Genomic DNA, 21,997 nt, shown 5'->3' with positions numbered 1-21,997 from the left:
TCAGTATTTGTATTGTCCTCTTGCCAGTTTGCACTGAATTCAGGATCTGATCCAGCCTCATGGAAAAGTGTGGCTAATACATCCCAGAAAGCTTCTGGGAAAAGAAAGTTCTGTCTTGTGGAGGTGCACAGCACTTATCTGTTGAGTTGTCAGCACACTAAAATCTCTCTGGCTTCTGACCAGGAGACCCAGCACCTCTCTGGCGTGGGCTCTGAGTCTGGATTCACTTGACTTCATTTCTTTAAGTGCAGCTTGCCGGTTTGAAGCATGATGTGAACCGAAACTGTACTTTGAACTCCTTATTCCATTTCTAACTGCAATTGAAGGAAAAACAAAGTTTACTCAGGAGTTTTCTTCCACAACAAAATAGAGGAAAAGATAATTCTTCTTCTTTGTGGCCATTCCTTTATCTGTGAATTGGACACTTGTCAAAATGATTTTGTGTGTATGATGTTACTGTAATTGAGTGTTCTGGAAAAAGAGAGACTGTCTTCACTGAAATGTGCAAATTTGTAGCAGAATTGGCTGTAAAAATGAGAACAGAAAATTGCTTTTGCATTCTGGCTGGTAAGCAGCGAAGTATGAGAATTTACAAATTCTCTGGCAATGAAGGAACTCTCATGGTTCTCCTTGGACTTCCTGAGGATCAGGTCACATAGATGCACCTCCAGGAAATGATACAGTAAACCACAGAGGACCCTCCTGACGGTTCACAATTCGGGTTTGTTCAGTTCCTTGCCTAAGCCAAATTGTTAATCTTTCGTTTGTTTTATTTTGCCAAAACAGAATCTGAAACGTAAGTATTTCATGTCAGTAAGATGCAAAAAGCAAAGCAACGGCAATGAACTACAGGTATAAGGACACCATTCAGACACTGGAGGAGGGCTCGGCAGCCTAATTCTGACTTCAGAGTCCTAAACAGGTACAATTCAATGTTCATTAACAAAAGTACAGCTCTAAATAGGTACAGCTTCTTTTGGAATTGTTCCTTACCCTTTAAATGTACTACTGGCACATATCCATCAACTGGTATATGTGTGAACGACTGTATCACTTGTTTTTCAAGACAGATTGCCAAAGTAAGTGATACTTTGCCAAATACATTTTAATTCCATGTACGCATTAGAAAATAATTATTAAAAATGATTGGTATGAAGGGGTTAATTAATTCTGTGACCAAGTTACACTTTTGTCTACTTAACACCAAATTTCTAGGAGTAAATGCTGATCTGCAAAATCCTCCATGCAGTGCTGGTGATTTCAACAAGGGCAGAAACTGTGAAAAGCCAAATGAAAGATTTTGATGAAGCAAAGAAACATCCTCACAAAGAGCTGGAAACTTCTGAAGCCCTCCAGGTACGTCTGAGTGAAATAACCCTGCTGTGCTGCTGCAGACAGGAGCTTTCACAGCAGCAAGGTGCTCAGATGCCATGGTGACGAATGTTCCTCGAGAGGGTGAGCAGAGGAAATCTAACAGATCCTCCCAGTCGCACTGATTCAAGCCGCACGCTAATTAGTGCTGATACCATGCAGTGTAAGGAAAGCAGGGGAGGACGAGCATGTGAAAGGTTAATCACATCTTGTTTTGCTTGACAATGACTCCTTAAATGATGAACCCTTTCCAACCTGGCTTTTAAAAAATGTATATTAGATCTTTTTACACGTCTCACCTTTATTTCTACTGCACTTGCCCATTGAATGCTTTAACTCAAACAAATTCGTAATCAAAATAAGCTTTTTTGAACCACGGTAATTACAGCTGTCAGTTGGGGCATTATTTATTCTGCATCTCACCTACATGATGTTCAAATACACCTTTTGAAAACTATAAATATTGGCTTATTTATGTATATTTTTCTTAAACACATCACCTTCCTTTAAGCAGTAGGTTTAGGGAGTTATGCCTTCTGCTTTTCCTGCTGGGAGTCTTATTCCTTCAGTGACACAGGAGCATAGAGCCGCTACCTGCACAGAGCCCTTCAGACATCACCCTTCTCAAACATCACACACGTGTCATCATTATAACCAGTTCCCTGTTCACACACACCGTCACGTGTGAATACTGGAAATGCCTTTTGTATTTTCCAGAGACACAGGGATACCAGCAAAAGGAGGCCACAGTATCCTCACATAATGACCTGCAGAGAGCCTGGTGCACCAGTAGCTTGCTGAAAAAGGGACAAATGACAAATCTTCAGTTTTTTGTCTTGTCTGACAGACTCCCCGATCCCAGAGAGGAATCCTTCAGTCCCTTCCCAAAAGACGTTGAAGTGAGTCAAAAGAAAGAGGAGAGGAATAAAAGAGAAAGTGAGAGAAAACCAGCAACCAGCAACAGCAGAGCAGTTTCTTGAGTAACCATGGAGTAACCCACTCTTGTGAGAAGCTGTTGCTGTCACACAGCATGTGTCCTGCAGAAAACAGAGGGAGTCGTGGCAGGACAAATTAGGTGGTGGACTTGGTGCATTAGGATTTCCTAATTATTCTAAACTTGCAAGCAAATATGCAAAATATGTGCTATGAAACACAAAGTCATTGAAGCTGTAAGAACTTTTGCAATTGATCCAAAACCAAAACACATAGGGTTTTATATGTTTGGGTTTGGGGTTTTTTGGCATACAGATATGCTGGCCATCCAGCCATGTCAAATCCTGAAGGCTTTACTCTGTGAAAGCAACCAAAGCAACCCTCCAAACCCAAAGGCAAATTGAACAACTTTTTCTTGAGATTCCAGATCTTATCACCATCAGTTGGCTCTTCAGAGAAAGCTGGGAGAAACAGCAGCCATGAAGCCGCTTGCCAAGGAGGAAAAAATACTCTGGGACCTCCACAGGCCACTAAGGGAAACCCTGTGCATTGCACTGACACGGCCCAATGTAGTGAAAGCAATGATCCAGTCACCTCTCAAATTCCTGGGATAAGCCTGTGTATGTGATGCTCAAAAACTCTCATACTACAGACACAGCTTTCCCTCTCTGGTAAATCCTCTGTTAAATCAAATAACCCCCTCCATATGTTTACTAAGATCCATCTTAACTTACTTAGAATCCTTCTTTCCCTATTTTATTTGGAAAAACATTACAGATCTTCATTCTTGGATGGCTAGACTCTGTTTTCTAATTTCTATCTAAATATCTTCATGATCTGTTCATAACTATTTGATCCTGTCATTTATTCTCCAAGTCAGAGACTTTTTATCTTTCCTTGACATTTACCACAGCTGAACATATTAACAAGGAACCATTACCACCCCTCTCAACCTGTACTTGGCTAGGGCACAGCAACTGGTGTTCTTCCACACTGATTCCTTTTGAAAAGAATATCTTGGGGGAAATATTTCAATTTTAAATTGAAAGAACATCTACATTAGTTGTTCTTAAAAAAAAAACCTCTGTGTCCCTGGATTACACCAGCTATGACATCTACTTGTCAAATCTAGCTAGCTGCAGAATATTTAGTTGCTGCTTTACAAAGCAATTCTTCCAATGGTTGGGAGATACAGTGTTAGCTCTTGGACAGTGCCCCTTTTAATTGTACCCTTCCGTGTGCCGAGAAATACAGCTTTACTGGATAGGTTATTTCTCCTAAACAATAGGAAAATGTTACTTTATTTTAGATCCACTTTTGAGATTGAGTTTAAAAATCTAAACCAGACTTCATGTGGCTCTAAAAGAAAATCCTAACCTGTACTGCAAATGTCAAATAAATTGTGGACAAACAGATGTTTGGATTTTCCTGTCAAAAGACTCAAGTGTATCATAAGTCCTTATTTATTTCTGAGAAGGAGCACTAGAACTAAAACAACTGTCTGACAGGTAAAATTTGCTGGAGAAAAGAATGCAGCTATATCAACATTCTGATTGCAGGAAAGGCTGTTGTCAACAACAGTGAGAGCTCCGTTAGAGGATATATTGTTACTGGGTTTGGAGTAAAGATTTGATGAAATATGATCAATTTTCATTGTTTCTGCACAATTCACTATTGAAACGCCATACTATTGCTATATTACATGTTGATGGTGGATGTGAAAGCTTATCTGCAAAGCCCATGGGTAAGGTGTCAAGGCAATGGACATGCACACCTTTCCTTTAAGCTGAGGTGGTTTCACATGAAGTTTAGGTAAACTATTTCCCATTACTGGCTTACCAATGACATGTAAAAATATTTAATATATGGCAGAACAGTAAATAACATACCTGGTACCAAAAAAGATACAAGGTTTATTTGAAAGAAAAAAAAACTAAATAATGCTATGATCCTATGTTAAACCTCCTTTCACTCCATTCAACATCTCCACCAAGCAGGAGGGAAATATCGAGGTACAATCTACCCTCACTTGAGAAAAGCCTGTGACCCAGGCTGTGCACCATGCATGTGCACAGGTTAAGTAAATGCAATCCAGATTGAATCAAAATGAAAATCAAAAGACATCTGAAAGACCGGTTAAGTATTCAGAATTACCTTGGTATTTGGAATTGATCTGTAATTACTAAAAAACAAATTCAACTCAGATCACATGCAAACTGTCAGACTTCAAAGGGAGAAATCAAATATACAAGTCTTAAATAGTGAAAAAGTGGAAGAGTAACAGTATTGCAAAAGGCATTGACCTACGGTGAATCATAAACAGTCTGTATTCATGATGCGATGCTCTTAGGAAAAAAACCCCATGATTTTAACATGCACAAACAGTAGCACTGTATGACAGCAAAATGAAATAGTCCTTCTACTGCATTCAGTGCGGTCCTTGGCTACAGTGCTGTCTGCAACCCCAGCCCCACGCTCCACTGAGGAAAGGGGGTCCGCTGGTTGGGGACAGCCATGAGCTGAGCAACAAAAATGATTGAAGATCCAGAAAATCAGGCCAAGGAGGAAAGTTTTAAGAATCTGTGTTTTAAGCATAGGGAAGAGGAACAGTCCCTTCACAAGTGCCATCAACAGGCTTGTTAATAAAAGAGAACAGTATCTGGCTTTTTTTATATCAGCTGATGGAAAGACAAAAAAGTAGTCCGTTTAATCCACAGAAAGGAAGATTTAGGCCAGAAGTATTTCTGATTGCTACTTGTTGCTTGGGTATAAATGACAGAGGCTGGATTACGTGACAGCTCACAGAGCAGACAGCCAGTACCTGGCTTGGGATTAAGCCAGCAGCTGCCTGCCGTGACTGGTCTCTTTAACTGACTGCGCCTCTGAACCAAGGCAGAGGACCAGCGACCTCTTCAAGGCCCTTTTAGCCCCGCATTTAAATGATTTAGTGAGTATTTGCCAACTCCAGTCTTACTAAACCAAACACATTTAATTTGTGTTTTTCTGTGCTCTCAGCAGGCTTGAATCATCCTTTAATTATTAAATTATTAAATGACAAGCAATGTCTAACCTTCTGTAAAGGTCACTCGTTGAAGAAAATCTTTCCTCCAAAAGCATGTCAGTTTAAGCGTCAATTCAGTACCCATCACTTGCCTGAAAAACTCTATTACCAAACGTCTGTCACACTTGCAAAATTGAAACAAACTTTGGAAGACCAACTCTCCAAATCTTACGGTACATTCTAAAAACTGCTTTCCAGCACTTTTCAGCAGTCTTGTATTTCATAGTAAATCGCAAACCTTTGAGTGTCTTGAACAGTTTATAGCATTTGCACTTTCTAACATAGGTACTGCATTTCCACTATTTCTTGTTTAAACAAGTACCTGTCAAGTTGTGATGCGCTCTGAAAAATGAACAGTCAAACATTATTTCGCAGTATAACTTATTACATTAACAGAAATAGGTTTTCATAATAGTTAGATTTCACCTGATGGAAGCACACTGCACTCTTTTTAACTCATAGATCTAAAATTACAATTATTATTATGTCTTGGAAAGCATCAACAATGTATTAAGTGCTTGAAAGTGATGCTTAAAAGCCTACGCGCCCCAAGTTGCTACATAAAGAGCATGGCATGCAGACATTGTACCGGGAAGGGACATGAAAACCAGAATGAAAGAGCTCTGAAGCACAGGCAACCTTCATTTAATTACCTGACTTTGATCTTGCTGGCCTTTGTACCGTTTAGTTTTTCTTCAGAAAAACTGATTTTCAGGGCTTGTTGGTAGGAATTGGCTGTCTAGAAGCAGGCCAATTAAACAGTTTTCTGCACATTTTTCCATTCTCAGCTGTTCGGTTTCATTATGTTAAAATGATGGGTGATGTATTTCTCATTTACTTGGTTATTATCAATTCCTTACTCACATTTGAAGCCAAAATGTACTGCAATAGAAACAGGAATCCAATAAAATTGTTCACCAGCCATTGTGAAATGGGGAGTATTTAAATGAAACTTTGTGTAAGAAACAGAGGAAAAGAAGACTGGCGTATCAAAAATCTTTAAGTAAGCCTAACTGCTTATTTAACAAAGGAAATATCCTATGTAGTCCCTGAGTTGAACACTAGACTGTGTCTAGTCACAGCATCCCTTCCAGACTGTAGAAGATCTTGTTCACTTAGGCCTTGCTTTTATTCATTAATTGAAAGATAGATGGTTTTTTTCCAGTTCCCAGCTGGCTTTTCAGCTTTTAATATATCCATCTTTTGAAGTAAATTGAACAAAGGAAAGTTACAGAAACACTCCCTCTGCACATACAGGCAAAGGTCCTGTTTTCAAAATGATGTTGATCACTTCAAAGTTCTGGCTGCAGATGCCAGGTCAAAAAATCCTCTGGGAAGCCTCTTTTAGCAGAAAACAAACATTTTTCTCATTATATTTTAGTAACTTTTAAAATATTTAAGTCTGAAATTATTATCAGGTGAATTGCAGTTTTGCCTGTGCTTATTTTTAAAACCATGCATATTCTGTTTCATTTCTCACTGTAAAAAGTAAGTTTAGCAGACCATGATTTCCCCAAAGGGAAATCCAGGGATTATGAACAAATTCCTGTCCTTGAAATCATTGACAAGGGTGGTTTTTCTCTGACCTGAACAGCATGAGGATTTTCTCATTCAAGATGAAGAGAGGTATCCTCCAAGCTCATTTGAAATTTCATTCTGTGGAAGTCGACCCTTGCATCTGCACAGAAGCCAAGCGAAGGCTGTGAAATCTTCTGCACAGGCTCTGCCCATTCTTTGGCGTTTCTGCAGACCCCAGCATGAGAGTATTGTAATGAATTCACAAACCATGATTTCATGAGGAACCCAGGATTTCAGAACAATGCCTCTCCTAAGCATGCTGAAGTTCAATCCAGTTCCTGCTGAATTCAACAGATACCAATTTTCTTCTAACATACTAGCTTTGGACAGTAGTTTTTTAATAAGAAAAAGGACATGACAGATTAATTAAACCTTTCATCACACATTAATTTATTCTGTAAGTCCAGATTTCTTTTGTCTCCCTGATATTACACTTCACGATTTATATGCCTGTTACTTATGAAAGGGTCTTTTCCTGAAGGCATGCAGGAATGGACTATCTTCTAGGCACCAACTTTTGGGTTTGGTTACTCCCTATAACCCTACTGACATAAGCAGAGCATCCCCCAAGCAAAAACAGGGCAGCAGCTGGGTAGTGTGCCTATTATTCAGGAAAAGGCAGGTGATAGTGGAAAACCTTGCTTGTAGGAGGTCTGAACAGAGACACATACTACATGATCTTGATGCACCTTGCTAACTTTATGTTCTGTACCATGTGTAACTCAAAGATAATCTTGCATTCAATTTCCAGTGCCAATCATACATGGTGACAGTGATGCTTTTTTATTTTTTTAAATAGAGTTATCAATACGTTGATATTTCAAATATCTCCCATAAATTCCATAAAAAGCAGGCTTTTAATCTGCAATAACAGTACCTGGATAAATGTATGTTACTCAAGTGCCACCTGCTGTACTGACTAAACGTCATAAGAAGGCAGAAGTGAATCCTTCCAGGCACTCTGGGCTGCAACTGGATTCTCCAGCTTTTTTAAGCTCTCTTTTTTTTACTTCATTTTAAAGATTGGTGCTGACAAAGGGACTAGAGATGATTCGTTGCCATCTACTACAGCGCTAAGATTCTGATACCTCACTTAAGCTCAGATTGGTTATTCAGTGGCATAAATGAATGTTCTTTGAAGAAAAAATTGCTAATCAAGGTTTTAAATTGTGCAGGCTGCACTGCCTGGGAAGCACCACTTCTTAAACAGGGTGTGCACACAAACACAAGCGCCGGCCCTGCCAGTGTTGTACAGGCAGGCCCAGCTGGTGAGCTCTGCAGCAGCTGCCCTGCCACCGTCTTTGTCATCTGGTACTTCTCATTCTGGGGGTAGAGAAAAGCAAGATTTTTCACAGCCCTTGTTCAAAATTTGAGCACAGCCCTTCACCTGGGACCTTCTCTTGCTGTAGGTTTAGTCCTTCCTGATTATTACGGACATTTTGTAAGCGGGAATTTGTACACAGCCTTCTCCAGCAGACAAACCGGAGGCCCCAACACATTTTTCCAGTGTTCTTAAACTGTTTTATAGTTTTATAAATAAATAGCAGTAACATTGTCGTCTTGCCTCATGACCTGGAGAGTAGATGTGATAAAAACCAGGCCCACAACCAGATTCCAGATGATTTTTCCACAGGATGTGGCTACAGCACGGGAAGGAAAGGGAATAAAAATTGCCAGGAAAGTAACATTTGCTATAAATAAGCACACCACATGTACTTAATTAGGTAAGGCTGGTCAACCCAAGAGCAGCAGATCTTGCCAAATTACTAGGCCAAAAAGAAAAGTGAAAGGGCATGAGGCAGCTTGGAAGAGGAACCGAGTGCCCAGTGCCAGCAAGCCACGGGGTGTTTCCTTATTCATCACTTTTAAAGTATTTTTCTAAAATAATGGATTTACTTGAAGACTCTGACATGAATATTTATGCCAATGCTCTTACTCATACTTAAAAACACTCTGTATGTTCTTACATGACTTCATTAGGGCCGTCACCCTGAGAAACCTCGTGCGCTCTCCCGTCTGTTGAAATGAGGCCTCATGCAATTTGTTTTTCACGGTCTATCAGCTACTGACGGTTTCTCCGTTATTTTAATGAAGCGAAGGTGCGCACAAGGGAATTCCCGCACAGGCTTTCCTCCTGAGGAGCCCGGGCCTGCACCGTGACCGAGCCACAGCGGCTGCTGTCGGAAAAGAAACTGCCGTAAGTAATAAAAGGGCCGATATACGAGCGGCCTGTACAGCTGCAGAGCTGGCGAGGCCCTCCCCAGCTGCCAGAGGAGCCCCCTCTCCCCCGGCAGCCAGAGGAGCGCCCTCTCGCCCACCGCCCGCCCGTGGCGGCCGCCGCCCTCGCCGGGGCGCACTGCGCATGCGCCGCCCGCCCGGGCCTCCCGCAGCCCTCCGGGCCGCCGGGGGGCGCACTTCCGGCGCGCTCCCTTCCCGCGACCGCGCTGAGGTGGCCGAAGCGCCGCCTGACGAAAACCCGCGGCCGGCGGCGGCCCCGCTCAGTGCGGCAGCGGGACGCAGGCGCGGCAGACAGCCCGTCCGCCGCAGGACCCCGGGCCTGTTCCGCGGCGGCGGCGCCTGGCGCTGCGCTCGGCTCGGCTCGGCGGGGCCCAAGATGTCGACCAAGAATTTCCGCGTGAGCGACGGGGACTGGATCTGTCCCGACAAGAAGTGAGCGCGGGGGGGGCAGCCGCCTGTCCGCCGCGGGGTGCGGGCCGCGGCTCGGCTCGGGACGGGACGGTCCCGGCCCGCGGGGCAGCACCGGGCCGGGGGGAGCCGCCGCTACCGGCTCTCGGGGGGTTCGCAGCTGCGGGCCCCCGGCCCAGCGCCGGGCCCGGCCTGAGCAGCCTCGTGGTTCAGCCGCAGCGCACTGCGCGGGGAATCGCAAGGCGTTTGCTCTGGGCGCGGGGTGTGTGCCTTGCCCAGCCTTGGGCTGACAGGCCTCTTCGGCCTCCTGGTTTGTTTCCAGGTGTGGGAACGTGAACTTTGCCAGGAGAACCAGCTGTAACAGATGTGGAAGGGGTGAGTGTCAGGGTTTTTTCCTCCTCGTCTATTTCTGCCTTTTTTAAAAGCAAAGAATATTACTTCTTTTTAATTAATCATGAATCAAGATGTTTGAGGACTGTTTGCTTTTTTCTTTTCCAGAAAAAACGACAGAAGCCAAAATGATGAAAGCTGGAGGGACTGAAATAGGAAAGACACTTGCTGAAAAGAGTCGTGGCCTCTTCAGTGCTAACGACTGGCAGTGTAAAACGTATGCCCTTTTAAAAAAATGCAGAGCGTTCCCTTTAGAGCCGCACAGCACATCCACAGTATGATACTTAATTCTTGTCAGTATAAATGTGCTTGTACTGGCAAGAGAAAAGTGACCAAAACTTGCAGCTGCTCCACTAGTAGTGTTTTGCTGTGAGGATAGCATTCATGTTTGTTTGCTGGACAACAGTTGCGTAACTAACATGACTGGAAAAAGATATTAAAAAAATCAGGACTAGACAGGTAAAAGTTCATTTTTTTTCTTTGATAAGCCAAGACAAAAGTTCAGAAGAAATGGAAGTGACAACTTTGTTGCAGTATGGTATTTTATTGTCAACATTCACTGAATTTTTAAGGCTTAGCACATAATTAAATTCTCAGGTGTTTCCCCAAACCAGCAATCGAGAATATTAAGATGTAAATTGGAAAAGGACCACTTTAATAAAATGCTTTGATTTTTTGAAAGGTGCTTTCACATTTTCTGGAGCAGTTTTAAGGATTTCAGTTTCTGCTGGTTGAGTAAGCTGCCTGACCAGTGAAACCTGGATTTTTTTTGAAATTTTTTTTCTGTCAGAACTTAGCTATGTTCAGCCCAATACAGCACGAGATGGGCAGGTTTCCCAGGCAGCACCATGGGTCCGGTGCCTGAGGGAGTTCACTTGATGGCACGCTCCAGGATTGTCATGTCTTTCCAAGTTCAGGGCTAGGCTCTGTTATATGGACCTCCTCCTCTCCTCTTTGGAACTGAGCTGCATCCCGATGATAGTGTTACGGATGGCTGAGCGTGAGTGGCCTTTTAGGACACTAAGATAGAAACGCAGTAACAGAAGCACATAACTGTAGCTACACATCGCTGTAGGACAATGACTGCTCAAAAGCATTATTCCTATGGTAACTCCTTTGTTAACTCCTCAGAGCCGTGAGTGCCAATAGTGGAGAATAAGGAATTTTAACACTTTGTGTAACCTTCTGTTAAATTGTCTGCCTACCTGCTTGTTAATTTTAATTCTTTCTCCTTGATTTGTCCAGTATGGTCATCATCCTCATGCTGATTCTTGCAGTTCTTTGTATCTTGGTAACTGTTGGCCATGGGGTTAATTGTACTAGTGACAGCCGATCACTGCTGAACCTTGGCAAATACATTTCTATGATTTCTTTTTTGTTTTTGTAAGTATTGCCTCAACAGCTAAGCTTTTTGATTTTAAATTAAATACTTCTGGTTTCTGTTTTGTTCTTTTTGCCTCTGAAGATGTGGTAACGTGAACTGGGCCAGAAGATCGGAATGTAATATGTGTAATACTCCAAAGTATGCTAAACTGGAAGAAAGGACAGGTAAGATGTATATGGTTTTAAAATACTCAAATTACTGTAATAAAAACTTTTTTTTTTAACTGACAGTGTAATTTAATCAAAGGGATTGTTTTCACAGCAGAACTAGCAAAGTGGAGATATGTAAATAAATCTGTAGGTTCTTAGACCTGATTACTTTTAGTAGTGTGTAAGGTATGTGACAGTTTCATTTGGAAAGTCAATGAATATTCAGCTTAAACTGCCTCTGTATTTAACTTTGATACTAAGCTGTTTGGGAGGAGTAATGCAATATCTTATTAAACTTCAAAAGGTCTAGTGTATGTACAACGTCCATCTACAGAGACCTCAGCAGTCACAAGAGTGGTGTTTGAAGGCTGTGTAGTTTAGACTGCTATTTCTTAATGAGGTTTGAGGTTTGGTCACACTGAGATGCATTTTAAGTTCCTCCTGCATTAACAATGAGCCCGGTGGTAACTAGAACAGAGGATATCCTTACAGTGCGGTCGGAGCTATTTATACTGTTACCACTGCAAATGGGATCAGGCAGAGAATTTAATACATAGAGTATAACTAATGCATATAAAAAAAGAAGCAGGGAGAGGAGCACAGAGCTTATTATTCAGAAGGAAAAAGAGTATTTTTTTAATATTCTTATTTGATATTGTAAGCGTATTAAGGAATATTAAAGCATAATATTTAGTTTTATTTCATATAATATTATATTAAATATTTAAAATGTATAATTTCTTTTCAAGTTCTGGTGTCCTTCAGAGTAAAAGTGCAGTCATGCAGGACACCTAGAATGTTGCACATGCTTGCAGTAAATTACAGAGTCAGCGGAAATTAAAATGAGCCATTGAAGTTTTCCACTCACATTATAAAAAGGAATAGAAAGATTCTTAAGGTAAATCTTGGAAGTTGTACAATTCGGTGCAACAACAGGATGCTTTTACTCCTGTTGCACCTTGAGGGGAGAGAGAGACAGACACACACATACATATAGAGATACAGATGTATATGTCACGGTGTAATTGTGATAGGGGACCAGGCTGGCATGCCCAGAAGCCACCAGGGAGGCTGTGTGCACGTAGAACCTGGCTGTGGCAGAGGCTGCAGCAGCGCCAGCAGCCAGGGAAGCAGTTAGCTGGTGTTGCCCTCACCTCATGTTTCAGTGTCTGCTTTCCCAATCTGGCTGCCCTCAGAGGTGGGGGTTTGGTCTTCAAGGACAGTAGCTTTTATTCCAGCCCCTTGCAGACATTCTTGTGTTTATCCACACCAAGGCAATTGTCAGGCACTGCAGCCCTGCCAGAGCTCTTCTGGGAAGCTCAGCATGGCTATAACCCTGAATTTTATATTTTTTTTCTGTTCTTTTAAATGCTCTTGCTTCTGTGTTGTTCCTGTGTCAATCCATTTTCTCTATTAGGTTTCTGAGGAACTGTATTTAATAAACGTGTGTGGGAACAATTCATATTCCCCTTGAGATCATATTACATTCTTACAGTACATATATATATAAATCCACTGAAAGCTTCCAGAACCTCTGTGAAAGTTTAGAATAAACTTTGTGCTTCATGTAGCTGAACTTGGCTTAAGCTTAAGAGCTTGTCTTGTTTTACCCCTTTTAAAGGATATGGAGGAGGATTTAACGAGCGAGAGAATGTTGAATATATAGAACGTGAAGAATCAGACGGGGAGTACGATGAGGTAAGATGAGGTATAGGTATTACTCCGGAGGGACACATGTTGTGTGATGTGTGTTTAGGAGATGTACATTTTACTTGGTTTCCTTGTGGTGAAAAGCACTAGTCAGAAATACATTGTGGTCCATCTGATTGTCAAATGCTTGTGTCAAAGTTTTAAACTGAAAGTAAATGCGTCCGTTTTGTCTTTCGGGGGGTAAAAACTAAGAATGAGTTCAAATTAAACTGGTAGAAGCTGGGTGTGTTAAATTTCTTAAGGAGGTGGCTTCAGGGTCATGAATATGGTTTTCAGCCAGATGTTCAACATCTGTTTTATAAAGATATCCCATAGACACAAATATAAAATACTGTTGTTAAATTCAGATTTCTACTAATCTTGTCTGTGGATCCTAACGGTATCTAAGACAAGCATCTCTTTAGAAAGTTTCTTGCTGCTAATTGGTTTTTATGATACTTCCTTTCCCTTTGAGGAATATCTTGTTTGAAATTGATGTGTACTTATTTTTTCATAGAAGTCTTATCAGAAAGTACAGTTGGAATTTACTTTTGATTAAAACGTGTTCTAATGGAATAAAATTTCCTAGTTTGGACGCAAAAAGAAAAAGTATAGAGGGAAACCAGTTGGTCCTGCATCTATCCTGAAGGAAGTAGAAGATAAAGAATCTGAAGGGGAAGATGAGGAGGATGAGGATGAAGATCTCTCCAAGTATAAATTGGATGAGGTAGCATGGTTTTGGTTATTTTTCGAGCCATTATTTTTTATTCGTTACTACAGTGCTGTTTAGTAGTAGCGGGATATATTGGTCTGTATTTTCAGCTGCCTTTAGACCAGTGTGGAGGAGTAGCTATCAGTATAATGGTGCCTGCTGCTTCTTGTAAAATATGTGTGCAAGCTCTGTTCTGTTCTAAATATTCTAAATCCAAAGTCATATAATTTCTTTAAACCATAAAATATTATAAGCTTATCTGAAATCAGAAAAATTGTGAGATCTTTGTTTAGAACCTTTATCTATGGCTGCCATATAAAGGGAATGTTCTTGAGTTTTATCCTTAGCTTTTTAGAAGCAGGTCAGATTTATGTTTTTATAAAACGGAATAAAATATTCAGAGAAAATTTTTTTTATCTTTCCTGAAATACATGATTGTCACACATTGGATTGTCAATATCTTTGGACAGCAGTCCTGCAGAGACAAGCGTATATGCTTATTTTTTACACAGAAGTGACCAAATCCTGCATATGAAACATGTCTCTGCAGAATTATGCTACAGTTAAGATTTTTGAGTCTGAAAATTATTCCAGGCACTCACTTAAACTAACCAGTGAAAATGAATGTTTTTTCATTAACTTCATTAAATAACAGAAAATGGGACTTTAGATGAGTGTTTTGCAGGCTTTTTGTTAGTCTGCTTTGAAATATAAATTTTCAGTCACTCTTTACTTATAGAATTTTTGGATTTCATTCATTGCACTGACAACAGTATTTTCAAAGGTTGGGAAAAAGCACAAAACAAACCATAGAATAAATAAAAAACCACTACCTGAAGAAAACAGTCAAAATATTTTTAAGTATTTATTGTATATCTGCATATTTTCCAGGATGAGGATGAAGATGATGCTGACCTTTCAAAATATAATCTTGATGCCAGTGAAGAAGAGGACACTAATAAGAAAAAGAAATCCAATAGGCGCAGTCGTTCTAAGTCTCGATCTTCCCACTCACGATCTTCATCGCGCTCATCCTCTCATTCAAGCTCAAGGTCTAGGTCCAGGTAAACGGGTACAGGTCAAGGGTAACGACAGGCAAAATGTCAGTATCTAACTTCTTTATTTACTTTTTTTTCTTGATTACCTTACAGTTTTAGTTTGATAATGTTAAGAATTTTATGTACAGTTTACATGGGTAGATAATGTTCTGTTCTTACCTTCTGTGGCTCCTCAGTAGGGAGGCTTCATATGTCCTGTTGCTTGTTTTAGTCAAGTTGATATTTCAATTGAATCCTTTAAAAAAATTCTAAAATACAACTTACTTTCAATTTTATTTTTAGGCTTGTTGGCCATACGTGATTCAATGGGTGAATTTCTTTAGCAAGTTTGAGTAGAGTTGTTGAAGAGAGAAGCAGAAGGGGTGGTATTGTTAAAGTGGGAGGAAGTGGCAGAAGAGGGCAGTGATGATGCAGTCCAGACAGATTCAGTGAGAGGACAAAATGGAAAATATGTAAATAAACACAAGAAACTTGAACTTAGCTTGATGACAAGCTACAAAGCTTTAAGTACAGTGGACGTGTTGCCAGAATAACACTAAAGGTTTATATTGATCATGGGGCCACAACAAATGTCTGCTGGGTAGATGAAAGATCTTGCAGTATTATTTAAATTCAGTAATACATGAACAATTCAATAAATATTTTGTGATCATGTGATGTAAGTAATGTTCTAGCTTTTTAGCTGCCTTACAGTTGATACAGGGATGATACTGATAGGTTTAAGACCTCAAATTGGTACTGGATCATAGGGTTATACATAAAGTTCAAGTTTCTTCTAATCTTCCTAACTTTGTAACTGCACCTCTCTGCTCTCACTGCTGTAATCACAGCCTATGTTCTTCAGACCCTCATACTAAGCAGATGTCAGCCACGGTCTCCGTTCTGTCTTTCTGCCCATTGCTGTCACACTTTTTTTCATGCTGCCTCTTCTTTTGACAAATTACATTCTTGGCAATACGTATTGTCAGCCTCCCCACTCCTTCACATGCCGTCTTGAGACAGGTGTTTGCTGCCTGGTTCCAAGGAGGAGCAATAAGTGAATAATAGCGACTGGGCTGGCCGGCTTTCAGCAAGTTTTGTAAATGAAGTGAGGTGTGGAGCAAGATCTTTGAGGAAGTGGCTGTATTGTCCTGTGTGCAGATAGTACACAACCAGGGTGGGCTGCATTCCAGTGCAATTCTTAGGTTTAGGGGTGGGAAGGTCATAGAAGTCAGAAGAACTTCATCTGGCCATAATTTTGTTTGCTAATAAATGTTAACAGTGAAGTGAAAAGTAGCATGTCAGAATTGAAATTTGCTAGGGAGCTTTCAATCTTCTGTGGGACTTTCTGCTTCTAGCTACAGATAAATAATTGGAAATATCAGTTGCTATTTGTGGGTACTCCTTTGTGGCTTTTTAAAAAGGCTTAAATACATTTTCTAGTTGGCATGTGTTCATGCTGCTTTTGTTTGGCACAGTAAAATGAAAAAGACATGGTAACGATATAAACTGGGAGATTGACAGCATATGTAATACGTTTTTCCTGAAAAGATTATTGGAATTTGATAGCAATACCTCCTTTATACAATGGTTACTGCAAGTCTGCTACTGTTTTTACATATCTTTTGTGGTTTGTGCTTTAAAGAAAATCCATCAACATGAAAAATTTGAAAATTATTTTGACCAGTTGAAAGTAGTGTTAGATCTGTCCATATTTTAGCCAAGAATTAACTACCGATTAATTTTTAATGCAGGGGAAAATCTGTACAGAAACTTGAAACTGCTTACAAAATGCTTGTGAAAACTTCTTGGGGAAAATTTGCGCTAGCTAATCATACTATTTCCTACTCTGCTTTTCAAAGAAACTAACTGATGGTTTTCAAGTTAAAGCACAAATTAAACGTTAAGACATTGATTTCATTAAATAGTTAATGGGTACGCAGTTGTCCATTTTGCCAAATAACTGCAATCCTGTTTAATTTTTGTGCTTTGTTTTAGGAAACATGGTAAAAAGCTGACTTTACAATTTTTTTAACGGACCATCTTGCGATGTTAAAGTTTCTGTTTTAAAATGTACTGTGCTGATACTGGGGGAGTAGAGGAAATTGTCACTTCTTTAGTGACTCTAGTCCGAATTGTATTGATGCATCATTGCCTCTGCTGCTAACAGTAGCGGTTAGTCAGTTAAATACAAGTCCGACAGTGGAAAAAAAAATCTTCCGTGTTGTTTCAGGTCCCATTCAAGAAGTTCTTCCAGTTCCAGATCAAGATCTCGTTCCAGTTCCAGAGAACACTCTAGATCTCGTGGGTCGAAATCAAGGTGAATGAGGTAGCACTCTCTCCTTGCAGAGAGAAAAAAGGGCAGAAGAACCAACTGCTTGTTGATTTCATCGTAAAATTATGCCGGTCAAAAAACATTAACTCATTTTGATCTTGGAAGTCAGAATTCCTGGGGTCTCTGCACGAGGTTGTTGCCACTACAGATGTATTTCTTGAGAATGCGAGGTTTTGTTTGAAGAGTTTTAAGTCTGATCTAAGCTAGAGGAGTGGACGCCACAGATCTTCACTTTGGAGGAAGAAGAATTTGAATGCATGTTTACTTGCTTCAGTAATTTTTGCTGGTTTTGCTGGTTTCCACTTTGGCTACTTGATGTGGAAGAACATTAGAAAATACACTATACTTCTGGTTTTGTGTTTAGTCATAACTTAATGTATCTAACTTCCACTAGGTAGCGCTGCCATTATCTTTATAAACGCGGGGGGAATGCGTAAAAATGTTGATAGTAAATCATGCGAGAAGCTGACAGGAGCTTGAGCTCGCTGACGTTTTCTGTATAGCGGTTACTGACCTGTGCGGGGAAGAGTAACAAAAGCACATAAGTTCCTTAAGGTGCCCTTGCACAGGCATCCTGTTGGCAGGGCTTCCCTTTTGCGATGGAATGAAGAACTGTCCCATCTCCATGCATGCAGAGAATCTAAAAACTGTAAATCAGGAAGTTTCAGTTGGGAAGACCAATCACAAATGGTGCCGCCATCCTTTGGTGGCAGAAACATGCTATGGATTGTCACATGAGGGTCAGCGCAAGATGGAGTCCATGCTTTTAGGAAGAGAAAAAGGGTGCCTGTGCCCCCCACTAGACTCTGAAGTGACTCATTAGCTGAGCTGGGTTATTTGCTTGTGCCACACAGCATCAACAGAGCGTCCTGGTTTAGCTTGTGTGGAATAGGACTCTTTTATTATTCACAATGAGAACCCTGAAAATATTTTACCAACAGCATACACTGTGGTGTTGGGGTTTTTCTCCTAAATATTTTATCCAGCTTACTGAAAAAAAAAAACCCTACCAATAATCCTGTTAGGTGTGTTTATTAATTTTGGAATTACAGTTTAGGACTTTATAGCTCTTTTTCCACAAGTGGGTTTTTTTCCCTTGTGGTTTTTTTAGATAATCAAAGTGAGTTTTGAGTGCTTGTAAATGAAGCTGGTTCATTTCATGATTTTTTTTTTTTAAATGCCCAAATGACTGTATTCTAAGAGGGTTTTTTTAATTATTTTAGTTGTGGAAGGTCTTACACTCTACCCAAATTTATTTTAAGATTTGTAAATACACCTTCTGAGCATTTTTACTGTTCCAGTAAGATGAACATTACAAATCTCCAGTGTGAAATAACAATATTTCACTTCATGTTAATGGATAAATCATCATTACATCTGTGGTTTTCAAGCCATTTTGCTTTGTGAATTTACTGCGGAAGGGCAGCTTATATCAGCTACTTCCTGTCCCAGTCCCCATCTCTTTTGTCAAAATGCGTCATTCTGGTGAATGCTGGAAAGAGGTTTCCAAACCATTGGTGGTCTGTATCTCAAGTAATGCTTTTTAGCAAAATTTATTAAGCAAAGTACCACGGCAGTAGAAGTCTTTATTGGCAGATAACGAAGGAGTAAGTATTAAAGTATCCACGCATTCATTTGACGAAACACTGATGTAACTAGAGTAGTGAATGTTCATGAAAACTGTCTCTTTTTGTTCTTTCTTTGTTCTTTCTATGTTATACCAGAATTAAATCTGATTTATTTCTTAATCAATAAAGATCCAGCTCCAGGTCCTACAGGGGGTCTTCCACCCCAAGAAAAAGATCTTACTCAAGCTCTCGTTCATCATCTTCCCCCGAGAGAAGCAAGAAGCGAAGTCGTTCTAGATCTTCTTCATCTGGTGATCGCAAAAAAAGACGATCGAGATCACGGTCACCCGAAAGGTTTGGGTTTATGTAGAATAAGAATGGGTGTATTTAAATGTGTGATTTTAAAAGTATTTTTTTTTTCTGAAGGACTGAGGTTCACTTGGGAAAGAACTGAATCTGATCAGTTATTCTGATTTTAAAAGTAGTTTTCTCACTTCCCCTACTCTTACTTCCTATTAAAACCTCTGTAATTGCCTTCCCCGCCCTCTTCCAATGAAACTTCCTCCTGCTAGGAGTATGTTACATAGAAAGACCTGAATCACCATTCTTTCAGTGTGTGAAAGTGTTAATGTGTATGTTATTGATTTATTTTCATAAGTAAATATTGCATTTAGAAATTGTATTCTACTTTCAGTATTAAGTTTACATTTTTAGTATTAAATTAATATTCATTACCCTAAAGTGGTTTAAAGTTATTTCTATATTCTTATAAGGCCCTTATCAGATATACTTGGCTTCCAGCCATTATAGGATACAGACTACTCAAAGTGGATACTAAAATTAATTTCAACTTATTTCTTTGCATGCTTTCTCCATTTATATCTTACAGACGCCGCAGATCATCATCTGGATCTTCCCATTCTGGTTCCCGTACAAGTTCTAAAAAGAAATAATGTATTAAAGCTCACATTTCAAAAAAAAAATAATAATTTCCAGTCAGTGCATGAGACATTTTTAAGAAGTTGGTGTCTTGGTCAGAAGTGCTAAATCTGCTAGTAGAGGTGCATGTCTGTCCTTGCTTTCTGGAAAACTGCAGCTTTGTTCATTCATCAAACAAAAAGTGAGGTAGCATTTTAAGCCATAAACTCCCTAGAGGAAGTGTGAAGTTTTATTATTTGAGTAAGGGGAGGTTTATTATTTTTAAAGACTCAGTTACTCAATTCCTGGCTCTCTGATATGTATGAACAGGCACAGGTTGGATACGGTCTAATACAACTCTGCTCTTCCTGTGACAATTACAAAGAAGTATCTGAGGAATACAGGAAGAACCCATGAGCCTTCCGCATCCAACTCTGAGCTTGTTTGATGTAGCTCGTATGGGACCACGAAAGATTAGCATAGCTGTAGGGCTGGTGTTATCCATAGGATGAAAGTAGTGAGTACTTATGTCTAATTATTTTTTATTTTTCTGTGTTGAAGTGAAAGTATAGATGGATGCCCCTTTCTTTAGCTGTGCTCAGTGCGAAATAGCTATTAAATACCCAGTCCATCATATGATTCTTTAGAGACTGAATTAGACATCATTCCTTTGAAGCTAGGATGTTGGAGACGTTGGGCACATTGCTCAAGTGTCATAGCTGCCGGTGCCTGTCACTAGAAATTATTTGCTGCAGTCAGCCAAGTGCCCTTTCTGCAGCAGGTACTGGCTGTAGTATTTTCACATGCATGGACCCTGGACTCTGCGATCCTTTCTTATAGAAGGATCATTTAAGAACTACCCTTGAGATGGAGGAATGTGGAACTAGCTTCCTGGAATCGAGTGAAGCTTCTGCAGGCCATCCGTAAAATTCATTTTGGGCTGACTAAAATTTTCAAGGTATCTGAATTTTATTTATATTTTTTAAAAAGAATTAATAAAGTGTGTAGAAAGTTCTGACATCTTAAATGTGTTCTTCATCAATCATTCTTTTTCCCTTAAACATAATTTATGGCTTAAAATGCTTTATTGAATCTGTTTTACTAGCAATATGACATTAAAATTTGGTCTCTCTTGAGCTCCGTTTGGTTAAGAAAGGGTTAAGTATCTTCACTGCCATCACAAGGTAAGTATGTTAAGGAAAATCTTCTCTTTAAGCAAGCAAACAGCAATATGCCTGCATTTATTTCAGCAGTAAAACTTCCAAACCCATATTTGACCACTGCTTTTTTTAAAAGAACTGCACAAAAACAAACGGAGCAAAATTTAAATACTACATTCTGCGCTTTTTTTTTTTATTAAGACATTTATTTTGGACTGGTACATAAGAAAAATGTTTTGGTGTAGAAATATTTTGATAATCTTTTTGCAGAAAAAAATGCAGTTTCTTCTTTAATGCTTTCTTTTATATCTAATTTCAATGCTATATGTGTGTAGATTGCACAAGAGCAGGTTAGTCTTGTAACTGTGCCTCTGACAACTTCGAAGTCCAACTACTAAATTGTAAAAATCAGATAAATAGATGCTATGTTGTTAGCCTTTGGTTTTTTTTCTTGTGCTTTGTATTAAAATTGTTGCTGTACTTAACAGATGAAAGTTTTTAAATTTAGCAAATGATAGGCCTACAGACAGAAGGAAAATTATGGTTTCATTTGGCTTAGATAAAATGTAAGGCAAAATGATTCTGTAGACAAGTGTAAATAAAACCTGTGAGTCAACTGTGCAGTGAGTGCTTTCTCTTGGCAACAAAAGCAAATCTTTCTTCATAACCTATAGTAACAGATTATTTTGTTGTTCTCTGTTACTGCAGTGCAAGAAAGGCAGTATGTGCACTTACGTGGCCACACATATCCTAAATTTTCATACTGTTCTCAATACACAAGTACTCAATATTTTTTTATTTATGCAGCAGCACGTTTAAAATAAGCTTTTACAAAATTTCAGGGTATTCTGTACATGCTCTATATCTTTTCAGAAGGTTTTTAGAGGAAGCAGTAAATTTGAGTTATTTTGATCTCTGCCTCAAAATACAAAGGCACAGCAACTATGGTAGTGTTTGTATACCTCTTATAAGTGACACAAAATGCTTCTTTCTAGTTACTGGATCAGCAGGTAAATTCAAACCAAGCTCTTAGAACTAAACGTGGTCTATCTCTGATCAGACGCAA

At 39.7% G+C, this 21,997-nt stretch overlaps 1 protein-coding gene across 1 annotated transcript; it reads left to right on the top strand.

Moving 5' to 3' along the window:
• The first annotated feature begins 9,462 nt into the window (after nt 1–9,462).
• On the top strand, nt 9,463–21,552 carry ZRANB2 (zinc finger RANBP2-type containing 2). Its single transcript, XM_055815409.1, has 10 exons — nt 9,463–9,613; nt 9,912–9,964; nt 10,088–10,196; nt 11,445–11,527; nt 13,134–13,210; nt 13,791–13,928; nt 14,805–14,977; nt 17,184–17,270; nt 19,043–19,207; nt 19,743–21,552. The coding sequence occupies exons 1-10, from the start codon at nt 9,558–9,560 to the stop codon at nt 19,804–19,806; spliced, it is 1,005 nt and encodes a 334-aa protein (XP_055671384.1). The 5' UTR covers nt 9,463–9,557; the 3' UTR covers nt 19,807–21,552.
• Nucleotides 21,553–21,997: the final 445 nt, after the last annotated feature.

This window comes from Falco peregrinus, chromosome 10 (assembly GCF_023634155.1).
Source record: "Falco peregrinus isolate bFalPer1 chromosome 10, bFalPer1.pri, whole genome shotgun sequence".
NCBI lineage: Eukaryota > Metazoa > Chordata > Aves > Falconiformes > Falconidae > Falco > Falco peregrinus.
Note: the sequence above shows the minus strand (reverse complement) of the source record. Positions and strands in the feature narration are given on the sequence as shown.